Source organism: Mesoplodon mirus (assembly GCF_964341445.2).
Source record: "Mesoplodon mirus genome assembly, chromosome: 5".
NCBI classification, from domain to species: domain Eukaryota; kingdom Metazoa; phylum Chordata; class Mammalia; order Artiodactyla; family Ziphiidae; genus Mesoplodon; species Mesoplodon mirus.
The window spans coordinates 136,705,327-136,721,900 of NC_138980.1; the positions used below are offsets into that span (position 1 = coordinate 136,705,327).

A 16,574-nucleotide genomic window follows, 5' to 3' on the forward strand; every position below is an offset into this window, starting at 1 on the left:
ATCTCCTTTTCAGAATATCTTTAGGAAAAAGAGTATACATTCTTATTAGTCTAAAATAGTTTAGAGGCAGAAATTATTTCACTCAACTCTTGATTCTTGAATTTTATAATATAGCAATGATGAAATAATGAAAAGCTTTAAAAATTGCTTTATAGCTTATCTATTACATATATGAGGTAATTACTGTGTTGGTTAACTGTGTCAAGACTAGGAAAATATCTGGACTTCCCTGGCGGTCCAGTGGTTAGGACTGCGCACTTCCACTGCAGGGAGCGTGGGTTCCATCCCTGGTTGGGGAACTAAGTTCCCATATTCTGTGTGGCGAAAAAAGACTAGGAGAAATATTGACTATTTCAAAGAGAATTATCACTGTTTACATTTAATAAAAATGCCTTTCAGAAGGTCATAAAAGAGTCGGTTTCTTTGAAAATGGAAGTAAGCCAGTGATTTCCCTCATTGTTTTATAATAGATTTCAATTTAGACATAAAGTATATTTATATAAGCAAAAGGTATAGTATCAGTTTTCTCCTTGAAAACTTTTCTGATCTTATCTGTACACACCACACCTATGCACAGAGACTAATACTTAGAGATGATTGCCCCATTAACGTTTCTCTTTCTTTCTCTTTCCCTTTTTTAACAGGGCCTAATTGTTCGGATTTGAAGCAGCCTATGTATTTAGGATTTGAAAAAGATGTCTTTAAAACTATAGCTGATTACTATGGTCACTTGAAAGAGCCTTTGCTTACGTTTCACCTTTTTGATGCCTTTGTCAGTGTATTAGGTAAGTTGGAATATAATGAGCGTATATCTTCACTACTGATATGGAATCATTTCATTTTTCACTATCTTGAGACTTCCATTAGCCCAACTTCCATAGCTTTTTTGAAATAAAAACAGATGGGATGCTTGCCTAGTTGGAGTCCTGCTCTATAAAGGAGGAAAAGAAAATAGTTAAGCTCTGTTATGAAACCTAAACAAGGACCAATAGTTTTTATTTCTCAGGGAGGAATAATATGTTCTATGTCATTTCTGTACAAAAAAGTATGACTTTATTGGTAAAGAATGTAAATTTGACATTTACTCTTCATGAGTAAATCTACTACTCTGGATATGACTTCATGAATAGTCAAGTGTGAGAGAGATATTTTCATATAGAAATCTTATTTCTTTTTATAGAAGGAACAGGTTTTTGTAGGACTTTTTGTTATCTGTGACATGTAAAATATAGTAACTACTGTTCTCTAAAACTTGTTGCTACTTCTCACATAGATTTATATTTCAGAATTTACACTGTCAAAGAAACATGGTAAAAAGGAAAAAGAAATCAATATTATTGGTATAGGTTTTTCTGATATTGTTCCTTTCTTCTTGGAAATCAGATTTTTCTGTTGATGTTGTGATTGTTCAATAAGTATTATTGTTTTCTTGTCCAAAAGTTTGCTTTAGTGACCAAATCACTGTGTGGGTATCATACTCTGTTACGTAAATTTGTAGGAATTAGCATCCTCTTGGTTTCGAGTGTTGTGGGCTTAGCAGTCTTCGCCTTCCCATTCCTCCTTCCCCGTCTCTTCCCTTTCTACTTTGGATTTCTACACCTCTCTTATTTTCTTGTCGGAAAGTAGGGATGCAGCCATAGTATCCTAACAAAATAACGTTATCAGCAATATGTGAATAATGTACCTGATCTCTTAACACAGTACGTCAATTTTAAGATTTCATAGGATTTCTCATAATAAGAAGCAAAATGGAACAATTATAAATCATGTACATAAGAGTGAGTTTGTTCTCAGAGAGACCAATATTGAGAACAGATGAAGGGATTAGACCTAGTACTGTGCTTTGAGACCACTGGGTCTTCTTGGTATTTTGTTGTCCACCAAGGAGAGTTGGGGGCTTATGTCCTTGTGAATATCATGCCTAATGATGACTACTTGCTGTTATTTAAGATGCATAAAGACTAATTGAGTAGATTCTCATTATAGCCATTTAATGCCATTATGCGACTGGTAAAAGACAAATTCTAAAGACACGATTAAAAGCCACTTCTTAGATTTTCTTCTCATTTTCCATTTTCATAATGTTTTATGGTAGAATTTAGAAACAAAAGAACTTGGAACTTAAAAAAAAACGAATTCCAATTTTTAAAAAAATTTAATTTTTTATTGGAGTATAGTTGATTAACAATGTTGTGTTAGTTTCAGGTGAACAGCAAAGTGATTCAGTTATACATGTATCTATTCTTTTTCCCATTTAGGTTATTACAGAGTACTGAGCAGAGTTCCCTGTGCTGTACAGTAGATCCTTGTTGGTTATCTATTTTAAATATAGCAGTGTGTACATGTCAATCCCAAACTCCCTATCTATCCCTCCCTCCCAACCTTCCCCTCTGGTAACCATAAGTTCATTCTCTAAGTCTGTGAGTCTGTTTCTGTTTTGTAATAAGTTTATTTGTATCAATTTTTTTAGATTCCACGTATAAGTGATATCATATGTTATTTGTCTTTCTCTGTCTGACTTCACTTAGTATGATAATCTCCAGGTCCGTCCATGTTGCTGCAAATGACATTATTTCATTTATTTTGATGGCTGAGTAATATTCTTTTGTACATATGTACCACTTCTTTTTTTTTTTTTTTTTTTTTTTTTTTTTCTTTTTGCGGTATGCGGGCCTCTCACTGTTGTGGCCTCTCCCGCCGCGGAGCACAGGCTCCGGACGCGCAGGCCCAGCGGCCATGGCTCACAGGCCCAGCCGCTCCGCGGCATATGGGATCCTCCCAGACCGGGGCACGAACCCGTATCCCCTGCATCGGCAGGCGGACTCTCAGCCACTGCGCCACCAGGGAGGCCCTATGTACCACTTCTTTATCCATTCATCTGTTGGTGGACATTTAGGTTGCTTCCATGCCTTGGCTATTGTAAACAGTGCTGCAGTGAACATTGGGGTGCATGTATCCTTTTGATCCATGTTTTGTTCTGGATATATGCCCAGGAGTGGAACTGTTGAATCGTGAGGTAGGTCTATTTTTACTTTCTTAAGGAACCTCCATACTGCTTCTCCACAGTGGCTGTATCAATTTACATTCCCACCAACAGTGTAGGAGGGTTCCCTTTTCTCCACACCCTCTCCAGATTTTTTGATGATGGCCATTCTGACTGGTGTGAGGTTATATCTCATTGTAGTTTTAATTTGCATTTCTCTAATAATTAGTGATGTTGATTATCTGTTCGTATGCCTCTTGGCCACCTGTACCTTCTTTGGAGAAATGTCTATTTAGGTCTTCTGCCCATTTATTTTTTGGGGGGGGGTACCAAATTACTTTATTTGAAGGAATGGTACTAAGGAAAGGACTTGTAGATATTTTGGTACAACTTACAGAAAAGGTAAAGGTAACCCAAACATGCATGCACTGTCTTGGTGACCAGGGAAGTCACCCCTGTGGCTATGGGAAGCCAGCCTAAGGCTTAGCTCTCATTATCACTATTTCCCAGGGTGTGCTTGTCAAAGAGATACTGTGCCATGCCAGATTCGGGGGCCCCCATTGTGCGCAAGTTGGTTACATGGTCACCCAATTCTTTAATGGATTTCACCTGCTCATTCAGATAATGAGTCTCAACGAAGTCACACAAATGGGGGTCATTTTTCTCAGTGGCCAGTTTGTGCAGTTCCAGTAGTGACTGATTCACACTTTTTTCCAAGTGTAGCGCACATTCCATTGCATTCAGACCATTCTCCCTGTCATCACGGTCTGGTTTCTTGATATCCTGAAGGAAGATTCGGCCACCCCGTTGGTTCTGCAGCTTCATCAGTTTCTCAGCATGTTCCCTCTCTCACAAGATTGGTGAAGAAAGTATTTGGCAAAGTTCTTCAAAGCCACATCATCGTGGTCAAAATAGTACGACATGGACAGGTAGACGTAGGAGGCGTAGAGCTCCAGGTTGATCTGGCGGTTGATGGCGGCCTCTGAGTCCTGGTGGTAGTTCTGGCGCACCTGTGAGGGGGACGCAGTCGTCATGGCAGGCGGCTGAGGTGAAACGGTGGCGGTGGCTGCATGGCGCTGTAATGGCGGTGGGGACCTTGGGGTGGTCGGAGGGTGATGTGAGGTGGTGACAAGGGCTGGCTCTGAGCGGCCAGCCGGAGCGGGGGACGAGCGCCGGGTTCTGTCCAAGCACTGTTGAAGCAAGAAACCGTGGCAACTCTCTGCGAGGACTGTGTCTTCTGCCCATTTTTTGATTATGTGTGTTGTTTTTTTTTATATTGAGCCACATGAGCTGTTTGTAAATTTTGGAGATTAATTGCTTGTTGGTTGTATCATTTGCAAATATTTTCTCTCATTCTGTAGGTTGTCTTTTCATCCTGTTTATGGTTTCCTTTGCTGTGCAAAAGCTTTTAAGTTTAATAGGTCCCATTTGTTTTTGTTTTTATTTCCATTACTCTAGGAGATGGATCAAAAAAGATCTTTCTGTGATTTATGTCAAAGAGTGTTCTGCTTATGTTTTCCTCTAAGAGTTTAATAGTATCTGGCCTTACATTTAGGTCTTTAATTCATTTTAAGTTTATTTTTGTGTTTGGTGTTAAAGAATGTTCTAATTTCATATTTTTACATGTAGCTGTCCAGTTTTCCCAGTACCATTTATTGAAGAGACTGTCTTTTCTCCAGTGTATAGTCTTACCTCCTTTGTTATAGATTAATTAACCATAGGTATGTGGTTTTATTTCTTGGCTTTCTATCCTGTTTCATTGATCTATATTTCTGTTTTTCTGCCAATACCATACTGTCTTGGTTACTGTAGCTTTGTAGTATAGTTTGAAGTCCAGGAGCCTGATTCCTCCAGCTCCATTTTCCATTCTCAAGATTGCTTTGGCTATTGGGGGTCTTTTGTGTCCATACAAATTGTGAAAGATTTTGTTCTAGTTCTGTGAAAAATGCCACTTGTAACTAGATAGGGATTGCACTGAATCTGTAGATTACCTTGGGTAGTATAGTCATTTTGGCAATACTGGTTCTTCCAATCCAGGAACATGGTATATCTTTCCATCTGTTTGTGTCATATTCGATTTCTTTCATCAGTGTCTTACAGTTTCCAGAGTACAGGTCTTTTGTCTCCTTAGGTAGGTTTATTCCTAGGTATTTTAATCTTTTTGATGCGATGGTAAATGGGATTGTTTCTTTAATTTCTCTTTCTGATCATTTGTAGTTAGTGTATAAAAATGCAACAGATTTCTGTGTATTAATTTTGTATCCTGTAACTTTACCAGATTCATTGACGAGCTCTAGTAGTTTTCTGGTGGCACCTTTAGGATTTTCTATATATAGTATTATGTCATCTGCAAACAGTGACAGTTTTACTTCTTCTTTTCTAATTTAGATTCCTTTTATTTCTTTTTCTTCTCTGATTGCTTTTACTAGGACTTCCAAAACTATGTTGAATAAAAGTGGCAAGAGTGGACATCCTTGTCTTGTACATGATCTTAGAGGAAGTGCTTTCAGCTTTTCACTGTTGAGTATGATATTAGCTGTAAGTTTGTCATATATGGCCTTTATTATGTTGAGGTCTGTTCCCTCTATGCCCACTTTCTGGAGAGTTTTTTTTTTTTATCATAAATGGGCATTGAATTTTGTCAAAAGCTTCTTTTGCATCTATTGAGATGGTCATATGGTTTTTATTCTTCAATTTGTTGAGGTGGTGTATAACACTGATTCATTTGCAGATATTGAAAAATCTTTACATCCCTGGGATAAATCCGACTTGATCATAGTGTATGATCATTGTAATGCAGTGTTGGATTTGGTTTGCTAGTATTTTGCTGAGGATTTTTGCATCTATGTTCATCAATGATATTGGCCTGTGATTTTCTTTTTGTGTGTTATCTTTGTCTGGTTTTGGTATCAGGGTGAGGGTGGCCTCATAGAATGATTTTGGGGGTGTTCCTTCCTCAGCAATGTTTTGGAATAGTTCGGAAGGGTAGGTGTTAACTCTTCTCTAAATGTTCGATGGAATTTGCCTGTGAAGCCAACTGGTCCTGGACTTTTGTTTGTTGGGAGTTTTTTTTTTTTTTTTAACATCTTTATTGGAGTATAATTGCTTTGCAATGGTTTGTTAGTTTCTGCTGTATAACAAAGTGAATCAGCTATACATATACATACATCCCCATATCTCCTCCCTCTTACGTCTCCCTCCCACCCTCCCTATCCCACCCTTCTAGGTGGATACAAAGCACCAAGCTGACCTCTCTGTGCTATGCGGCTGCTTCCCACTAGCTATCTGTTTTACATTTGGTACTGTATATTATGTCCAAGCCACTCTGTCTCTTTGTCCCAGCTTCCCCTTCCCCTTCCCCGTGTCCTCAAGTCCATTCTCTATGTCTGCGTCTTTATTCCTGTCCTGCTGTTGAGAGTTTTTTTTTTTTATCACAGTTTTGGTTTCAGTACTTGTGATAGGTCTGTTCATATTTTCTGTTTCTTCCTGGCTCACTCTTGGGATATTGTACCTTTCTAAGAATTTGTCCATTTCTTCTTGGTTGTCCTTTTTATTGGCATATAGTTGCTTGTAGTAGTCTCTTATGATCCTTTGTATTTCTGTGGTGTCCATTGTAACTTCTCCTTTTTCATTTCTAATTTTATTGATTTGAGTCCTCTCCCTCTTTTTCTATCTGTCTGGCTAAAGGTTTGTTAATTTTGTTTATCTTTACAAAGAACCAGCTTTTAGTTTCATTGATCTTTTCTATTTTTTTATTTGTATTTCATTTATTTCAGCTCTGATCTTTATGATTTCTTTCTTCTACTAACTGTGGGTTTTGTTTGTTCTTTCTCTAGTTGCTTTAGGTGCAAGTTTAGGTTGTTTATTTGTGATTTTTCTTGTTTCCTGTTGTAAGATTGTATTGCTATGAACTGCCCCCTTAGAACTGCTTTTGCTGCATCCCATAGGTTTTGGATTTTCGTGTTTTCATTTTTATATGTCTCTAGGTATTTTTTGATTTCCCCTTTTGATTTCTTCAGTGATGCGTTGGTTGTTTAGTAGCATATTGTTTAGCCTCCATGTGTTTGTGTTTTTCACTGTTTTTTTTTTGTGTGTGTGGTTGATTTCTAATCTCGTAGTGTTGTGGTTGGAAAAGTTGCTTGATATGATTTCAGTTTTCTTAAATTTACTGAGGCTTGCTTTGTGTCCCAGCATGTGATCAGTCCTGGAGAATGTTTCATGTGCACTTGAGAAGAATGTGTATTCTGCTTTTGGATGTAATGCTTTATAAATATCAATTAAGTTCATCTGGTCTAATGTGTCACTTAAGGCCTGTGTTTCCTTATTGGTTTTCTATCTGGATGATCTGATAGAAATGGATGGACCATCTGCATGGTCCATTGATGAAAGTTTGGTGTTAAAGTCCCCCACTATTATTGTGTTACTGTTGATTTCTCCTTTTATGGCTGTTAGTATTTGCCTTATATATTGAGGTGCTCCTATGTTGCGTGCATATATATTTACAGTTGCTATACCTTCTTCTTGGATTGATTCCTTGATCATTATGTAGTGTCCTTCTTTGTCTTTTATAACAGTCTGATATGAGTATTGCTACTCCAGCTTTCTTTTGATTTCCATTTGCATGGAATACCTTTTTCCATCCCCTCACTTTCAGTCTGTATGTTTCTAGATCTGAAGTGGTTCTCCTGTAGACATGATATATATGGGTCTTGTTTTTATATCCATTCAGCCAGTCTGTGTCTTTTGGTTGGAGCATTTAATCCATTTACATTTAAGATAATTATTGATATGCATGTTCTTACTGCCATTTCGTTAATTGTTTTGGATTTGTTTTTGTAGGTGTTTTTTCTTCCCTTCCTCTTTTATTCTCTTGTGATTTGATAATTAACTTTAGTGTTGTGTTTGGATTCCTTTTTCTTTCTCATGTGTATCTATTGTAGATTTTTGGTTTGTCGTTACCATGAGGTTTTGATATAGCAGTCTATATATAAACAAGATTGTTTTAAGTTGCTGGTCTTTTAATTTCAAGTGCATTTCCAATATCCTGCATTTGTGTTCTCTTTTTCTTGCAGTTGTTGGTTTTGATATCATATTTGTGTGCAGATGATTTCCAACCTTTACTGTATGTTTGCCTTTACCAGTGAGCTTTTCCGTTTGTTATTTTCTTGTTTCTAGTTGTGGCCTTTCCTTTTCCACTTAGAGAAGTTCCTTTAGCATTTGTTGCAAAGCTGGTCTGGTGGTGCTAAATTCTCTTAGCTTTTGCTTGTCTGTAAAGCTTTTGATTTCTCTGTGGAATCTGAATGAGAGCCTTTCTGGGTAGAGTCAGTTGGAAGCTCAGTGGAAGCTGACTGAAGAAATTCTCATTTGAGCACTGGCTTCTAGGAAATCAAATGGAAGGTGTTTAAAAATGTATGAGTTCCAATTTGCATCAGTTACATTTGTGATGTCACTGGTCTGTTCTACCCCCAATTGTTCATTTTGATCTCATCTAGGAATTAAAGCTGGTTGTTTCCAAATTGATGTTAGAGTCAGCCATCAGCTAAAATATTTTCAGTAGAGGCTTTGAGGTGGAAAAGGATGGATAGAATGGAGAATTTATTATTCTTAGGTGTCAGCAATAATAGACTAATGTGTATAGATGGTGACATATATTAACCTTCCCTGATCAGTCCTTCTCAAGTGAATATATTTCAGACATGCTGCATTGAAAACCATAGTATTTAGAACTTTACATAGTGAAAGAAGAAAGTCTTCTAGGTTATGGAGGACCATAATTTGTTTATACGAATAACATAGATTATCTAATATAGCAATCCTGTTAGAATCTATGGGAAAGTGTATCATATCTAGGTCTGTGCAAACTAGATACATAGGTTGAATCCCAGGAGGAATTAGTCATTCCTGAAACCTTTTGACTTACTTTGATTGGAATAGGATCCCCTTAGATAAAATGCTTTAAAGTAGGTAATCAGTCTACTTTGTCGTAGAAGCTAATTCTGCAGCAATTTCAATGGAAATGGTTTTTAGTTTAGTTAATGAATTTCTTTTGAGGGTTATTCCTTTGCTTCTTGCATGAAATAATTCTGGCTTTATGCCATAACTGTGACCCTGAGAACAGTCATTGATAGGTGAAACAGGATATCGAAGTGTTCTTAAAGAAAAAAATGAAAAAAAGAGACATTTTTGGAGAGTTAAGGCTTACCCTTTACTTATACTATACTTCATCTCAGCAGTCTGACCTAACAACATAACTGTGACTAGTAATAAATCTTCATTTCCAAAATGGCAGTTCCTTATATTAAGATCAGAGTTCGGCTGACTCTTGAATAGGGTGAGTGAGATAGTATAGCAGCCTTTACACACACTTCACATGCACCCTAGAATCCACTGAGCTGTGTAGCTTGCAATAAGTTAGCACACTGAGGAAAAGAGAAGGCAGAAAGGAAACACAAAGGGGCATGGAAGCAGGGAAGAGTGTTTTGGAAAATTGGCTGGCTTGTGTGTTATATGATGTTAATATCTGAGATCCTAGACTGGTGATCTATGGGCCAAATCTGGCTCATGAATACATCTGGTTTAAGTTGTGTGTTTTAAAAAGAAAGTTTAATTAATTGCAAAACTTTAAGAAATAGGAAATTCACATAAGAGTTTATATTTTTGGTTTCTGCTCCTATAGGCAGGTGAGTTTGTGGCTCCTGGTTTATGTGCTAATAGGCTGGAAGGCTGACACAGTAGGTCTTTGCTGTTTGCTTTCTCCTAGATGTAAAGTTTAGAAAATGCCATTGAAATTCACTAGGCTGGTTATACATTGGATCATGTAACTCAAAGGCTGAGACCTCCTCCTATGTTTTTTAACCTAGAAATATCCATAAGGTTAGGTTTTCCATTCTTTGGTTCTTTTGTATAGTGATTTCTAGGAGATCCTCTGGAGCTGTGTGCCATCTTGCTTTGTAACCTCTTTGCCCTCATGTGCTTCAGGTTATCTCAGGGTCCTTATCCCATGGTAATCCTTAGGGGAAAACAATTCCTTTTTTCAGAGAGTGCCTACTTGGTGCACTTGACCAGACAGAGAGCTCTTGCCCATGTTAGTCTGAAGTTCTTGCTGGTGGTGCTCTCTGCTCTCAGGGCCCAGGGCTTATGGCCCAAGCTTTTGAAATTGCAGATGGGCCAAGGTAAAGATACTGAATCACCTCCAAATGTAATGACTACTGTTATGTCAAGATTATTGGAATAAAGTGAGTGAGGTAGTTCTTAAAGATGGAAATTTAGGCAAATGCCTAGGTATTCACTGGCTGTAACTAAACACATAAATTATTTATAAGTGGACTAGTAATCACTAGGATAATTGACAAAACTTGGGAAAAAAATTAAGACCTCTCATACTATTCAGCAGGATTAATTCCAGCTGTATTAGAGAATTAAATTTTAAAAAAACAGATCTAAAATAGTTGATACTTATCTGATGTTGGGGTGGGTGAAGGACTTTCTAATCATAAAAGCAAAAGTACTCATAAAAATGCTATAGCGGGCTTCCCTGGTGGTGCAGTGGTTGAGAGTCCACCCGCCGATGCAGGGGACACGGGTTCGTGCCCTGGTCCGGGAAGATCCCACATGCCGCGGAGCGGCTGGGCCCATGAGCCATGGCTGCTGAGCCTGTGCGTCGGAGCCTGTGCTCTGCAACGGGAGAGGCCACAACAGTGAGAGACCCACGTACCGCAAAAAAAAAAAAAAAAAAAAAAAAAAAAAAAAAAATGCTATAGCAGTTTGAGACTCTTCATGTAGGAAAGGGCATCACTTGTGTGTGCGTGAATCTGTATCTACCTTTAAGCAACTCACAAAGTCAACTTGTGCTTTTCCTGAAAAGCCTCCAGAGAAGTAGTCCCACTTACTGTGTCTGTCTGTAGGCAGGGAGTTCTTGCTAATTGATGTGTAGTTTGAATTCTTTCAGCTTAGTATAAACTGTTTCCTTTTTATACCTCTTCTCAGTGAAAGTGAAACTGTGGCATATTTTTTTATTCCTTTGGTTGTTTGAAAACTACAGTGAACACTTCTCAAGTCTCTTATCCTCTGGCTGAACAGACATAGTCCGTTGACTTTCTGGGAACATCAAGCCTTCTCAAAAGTCTTCAAATTTCACTTCTGTTTTGAAGCTCCCATAAGGAGCAGTTTATTGTTAACATTGTATATGTTAATGGAATGATCAGGTCTACCTTGCAAAAATGAAAATTTGTGTTTCCAGTGATTTGAAAATAGAAATCTAATGTCACCTTTGGAGAATGGGAAGGAGGGTGCCAAAAGTAGGTGTCACATAAAGCACTGAAGAATTCTGAACCTGTCACATGATCATTATGGCCAAAGTGTCACCTAACTTCTAAAACACAGAACATTACAAATTCCCATTGATTTTGATTTTATTACTTTCATAAGGAACAGTTGGGTTTCTTTGAGATTTAATTATTTATTCACTTATCTTTCCTTAAGTCAGATAAATAATGAAATGTTTCCCTGATTGAAAAAAGTCTCACGGATGAATTGCTTAGTAATTTCGTGGATAGTTTATTATCTTTTCATTATTATGTTCTTTTTTCACCAGTGGAAACATCACCAAGCTCAGGTAACTTGGTGGTTTGTTGACCTAGTTGTACCCATTCTGATAAATCACTCTGCCTTTCTGGGCCTGTTTTCGCATTGACAAATGGCAGTAATGCCTGTCATACTCATAGATATGAAAACATGAAACTTAAAGTGATGGGTAACACTTACTTCCTACTAAGTATCTATTTTGTTTTGTTTCATTTTGAAAACTACAAAAAATTGGAACAATGTGTAAGTTGAGCTAGGATGATCATATGTTGCTACCTAGCCATTTCTTCTCTCAAAAGATAGGAAGTTTTTTTATGTAAAACTATTTGTGATAGATCTTTACAATCTATAATTAGGATAAGCACTAATATATCATTCTGAAATGCAAGAAACAAGTTACTTCTGAGGCTACAGAAGGCCCTTGTCATTTTCTTAAGAGAAGGAGGATTCAGTATTTTTGTGATGGTGTTGAGGTTGTAGAAATGGTGAAAGATGAAAAATTTACTCTTTTAGCTTTTGTTTAGCAAAATGAAATGAATCCAAAGAATAAAAGTTAAAACACTGAAACTCTTTTGTTATAAAATAAGGATAGAATTCTAATGTCCTTCAGAAGTTCTTAAAACAGAACCTTAAAACCAAGAAGCTCTTTAAAATCAGTGAGGAATCTGTAAGTACTTGTTGAACATGTCTTGAGTTCAACTGTAGACTGTCATGGATATTTGAAAGCTAAATTCTCTTGCAGTCATTTTTTTTTTTTTTTTTTTTTTTTTTTTTTTTACTGAATCCTGTAGTGTGCTTTTGTTAGTAAGCTTTTAATGAAGGGAAAAAAAAAGATTAGGTAATGGTTAGCAATGGGGAAGAGTTAGGAAATAGAAATAGAGAGCTCAAATTAAACTGTTTTTTGAGAATTTAAGTATTCCTACATGTAATTTAACTGAGGAAAGCAATATATAGCACTCCAAGATTCAAAGGCAGAAAGAACTAAGAACGAGTCCTGCTCTGACATTTGAACAGATTGAAAAATAACAACATCCTTGGGACAGGATGCCAAGAAGGACTTAAGTATTACAGATATATCAAATCTTCTCTTTGATCACATCATACCACTTCATGGATCACCCATATGCTGAGGATTTTCAATTCTTATCTTCATCTCAGATCTATCTCCTAAACTCAAGACTAGAATATCTGTTTGACTTCTGCCTGTGTATTCCTGGATGTTTGTTATACAAGAGCCTTGGTTCAAACTTAGTAGTCCCTAAGCCATTGTTTCAGAAACTACATGTTGGATGTGAATTCTATGTAGTAGAACAGCATTAAAAAAAAAAACAAACCCATAGAATAGTGTACAAAATATCAGAGGGCATTGTATATAATGAGTAGGTATTTTTATAAACTTTTTTGTTTTAAATGCCTATGTATTTGTATATATATTATTGTGATATAAAATATATTTCTTAATTTTAGTTGTAAAAAATTTTTGAAAAATAAGAGTATTCTAGGGCTTCCCTGGTGGCGCAGTGGTTGAGTGTCTGCCTGCCGATGCAGGGGACACGGGTTTGTGCCCCGGTCCGGGAAGATCCCACATGCCGCGGAGCGGCTAGGCCCGTGAGCCATGGCCGCTGAGCCTGCGCGTCCGGATCCTGTGCTCCGCAACGGGAGAGGCCGCAACAGTGAGAGGCCCGCGTATCGCAAAAAAAAAAAAAAACCTAAAAAACACCTTTTACCTATGGTTCATATTCTATAGAGTTATATTCAGTTTTTCGTCTCTAATTGTTGTGGAATTAACATTTTAAAGTGATTAGAGAGTTTCTTCAGGGATAAACTACATTCTATTTTTACTTTGTGGGAGGGAAACTGGCAGTAGTTTTCATTTTGAAACCTGGCTTTCATTTTGAATTCTCAAGAAAATGGTTTTATGTGCCCTTGTTGGTGTAAAGGAGCTAGTTTCAAATTTGAGAAATTCTCTGTTCTTTCTACTCTCTAATCCTTGCCTCAAGTTGAAGAACGCAGAATGACATTTTATTTGACTATCTGCTTATTGAATATTTGTGCATGCTCTTTGAACCAACATTTCTACTTCTATGAATTTATCCGTAGGAAGTAATTGGCCTCTTGGTAATTCAGCATAGTATTTAGGGTGTGCATGGCCTAGACTGTGTGGACTCAAATCCCCTTCTACCACTGACCAGCTATGTGATTTGGGCAAATAATATAATCTCTTTAAGCCTCACTTTTCTTTATCTATAAATGGAAACTATAATAGTATGTATCTCATAGGGATTGTTGTAAAGATTCAATGAGATACTGTTAGTGTTTAGAACACTATTAGATACATAATGAAATGCTTAATAAATGTTACCTATTTTCATCATTATAAATTAGGTTTTTCATTATAAATATTAGCTGCTATCCTTAGTTTTAATTTTTAAAAAGGAAAAGTAGCTCCAAAACCACTATCAAACCTTTAAAATTCTTTTCTGCTGTAGTGGAAGATCTTCTATTCAAGTTCTAAAATATTTTTTGAAATTCACGTGCTTTTACAAGTAATAGAACAATTTGCTCCTGTCAAGATTAATAGCATGCAGGTCTCTACTTTCTTCAAACATAGCTTGTATTTTACTTTTAATCTGTTTTTCTGGTTTTATTTGGTATGTACAATGATGTGATAAACTGGAGCACAGCTAAGTATCCTTATGACCCAATTTCCCCTGCTGTCTGTAGCATCTGTGTTCCTCATACCAAGGGAGTTATAGGGTTGTGACTTTTTACATTACTGCCTCTTTAAACATTCAAAAATATTAAAAAGGAATAATTTATATTCACCTGCCAATTTTCTAAACTTTCTACCAATTAATATTTTCGTGATTTCTAATTGTAGCCTTGGTGTGGTTGAAAAATCCTATTAGTTTATGTCTGTTTTATACCCTAGGTTCAATCTCTTTTAAAATAAATACATATTTACTTAATAGCCACTAGAGCTTTTTTTGGATTCCTGGAGATTTTGCCAAAAGATTACTTAAGACATAATACAATGATGATAGGTGGCTGATGGATGAACTTTTAAAATATAATCCAAGATTAAAATGGTTTTTATCTAGGACACATAGTATCCAAGAAAAGTTTGCCTATGAGTGTGTTAATATGTATATAGAGTATGGTAGTATGGTATTAAGTAGAGAGTATAATCTTTTAATTGATAATTAATAATTGCTGACCATTCACTTTTAAAATTTTAATTAATTAATTAATTAATTAATTAATTTTTTTGGCTGTGTTGGGTATTTGTTGCTGCGCAAGGGCTTTCTCTACTTGTGGCGAGCGTTGAGGTACGCAGGCTTCTCATTGCGGTGGCTTCTCATTGCGGAGCTTGGGCTCTAGGTGTGTGGGCTTCAATAGTTGTGGTTCATGGGCTCAGTAGTTGCGGCGCATGGGCTTAGTGGCCTATGGGCTTAGTTGCTCCACGGCATCTAGGGTCTTCCCGGACCAGGGATCGAACCCATGTCCCCTGCATTGGCAGGTGGATTCTTAACCACTGCGCCACCAGGGAAGCCCCTGACCGTTCACTTTTAATACCAAATTAAAACCAAGTAGGATTTATTGAGAGGAGGTTCCTAATTATGTGTTGTTAATTATGTATGTAAGGATTTCATAGGTTTGAATCTCAGCTAAGGGAAAACTCCCAAAGTCTTAACTACTTTGGGCTTTGGTTTCCTTGTATATAAAATGGGGCAGTGTTTCCTACTTCATAGAATAGTCAAAATGATTAAATGGGAACAGATAAAATTGCTTAATATATAGTAACTTGGGCCTAGAAGGCATTCAGTAATGTTGTTCAGATTTCCAAAATGGGGGAGCAGGATTTTCAAAATCTCATTTGATTCATAAGCAAACAAAATGGTGGTATGAATGATCTCCCTGTCTTTTCAGTCACTCAAGACATTAATTTAGCACCTATAGTGTTCTAGGCAACAGAGCAGAAAATAAAAATTGTATGCTTGCCAGAATCAAGGGTTGAAGTGTATAAAATATTCCTGTATTAATTATGTATTTAATTTTAATAAACATACAGGTATTCTCTTGTACATTGTGAATAAAAAGTATTGTTCCAAATTTTGGACTCACTTTAATATATAGTATTATTTTTATAACCTTCACAATACCCTGTGAGATTGGTGCTAGTATTATTTCCATTTCCAGATGAGGAAAATCTCAGTAGACCTGAAAAGAAGTTGAGTAGTTTTTCCAGTCATTTGGTTCTATACCATCTTACCGTGCTCCTAGTATTTCTGCCTTCCTAATGCTGAGTATATGAATGACATGCCCTTTTTTTAAAAATAATTTCTCTTTAATAACTTTGGAGAAATTTTACAAATTCGAGGTATTATAGGAAATTATTTATATAAGAGTTTCTACGATTTTTTTTTTTTTTTTGCGGTACGCGGGCCTCTCACTGTTGTGGCCTCTCCCATTGCGGAGCACAGGCTCTGGACGTGCAGGCTCAGAGGCCATGGCTCACGGACCCAGCCACTCCGCGGCATGCGAGATCTTCCCGGACCAGGGCACGAACCCGTGTCCCCTGTATCGGCAGGTGGACTCTCAACCACTGCGCCACCAGGGAAGCCCAGGAGTTTCTATGATTTTTAAATCTCATTTCTACAAACATAGCAAACAGAGCCGATATCATTATGGAATGAGAATGAAGAATAGTTTTTTCTTGTCAGTAGCAATATAATATAGGGGTTAAGAATGCAGACTCTGCAACTGGTTCAAACTCCAGCTTCTATGGTTACAAGCTGTGTGATTTGGCCTTAATCCAATATGACTGGTGTCCTAATAAGAAGAGGAGATTAATCTTGGACACAGACCGAGGGATGACCATGTGAGGTCAGAGCAAGCAGGCAGCCATGTGTAAGCCATAGAGAGAGGCCTCAGGAGAAACCAACCCTGCTGACACCTTGATCTCAGACTTCTAGCCTCCAAAACTGTGAGAGAAAAAATTTTTGTT

At 37.1% G+C, this 16,574-nt stretch overlaps 1 protein-coding gene and 1 pseudogene across 3 annotated transcripts in view; one reads left to right on the plus strand and one right to left on the minus strand.

Moving 5' to 3' along the window:
- DEPDC1B (DEP domain containing 1B) overlaps window positions 1–16,574 on the plus strand; it is a 104,872-nt gene that overhangs the window by 57,765 nt on the left and 30,533 nt on the right. For both annotated transcript variants that reach the window (XM_082623354.1, XM_082623355.1), the window contains exon 7: window positions 645–785. In XM_082623354.1, the coding sequence (XP_082479480.1) occupies window positions 645–785 (141 nt within the window). The remainder of the gene's footprint in view (window positions 1–644; window positions 786–16,574) is intronic.
- LOC309805122 (ferritin heavy chain-like) lies at window positions 3,334–4,089 on the minus strand (annotated as a pseudogene). Its single transcript has one exon. The product of its transcript is annotated as a ferritin heavy chain-like (transcript).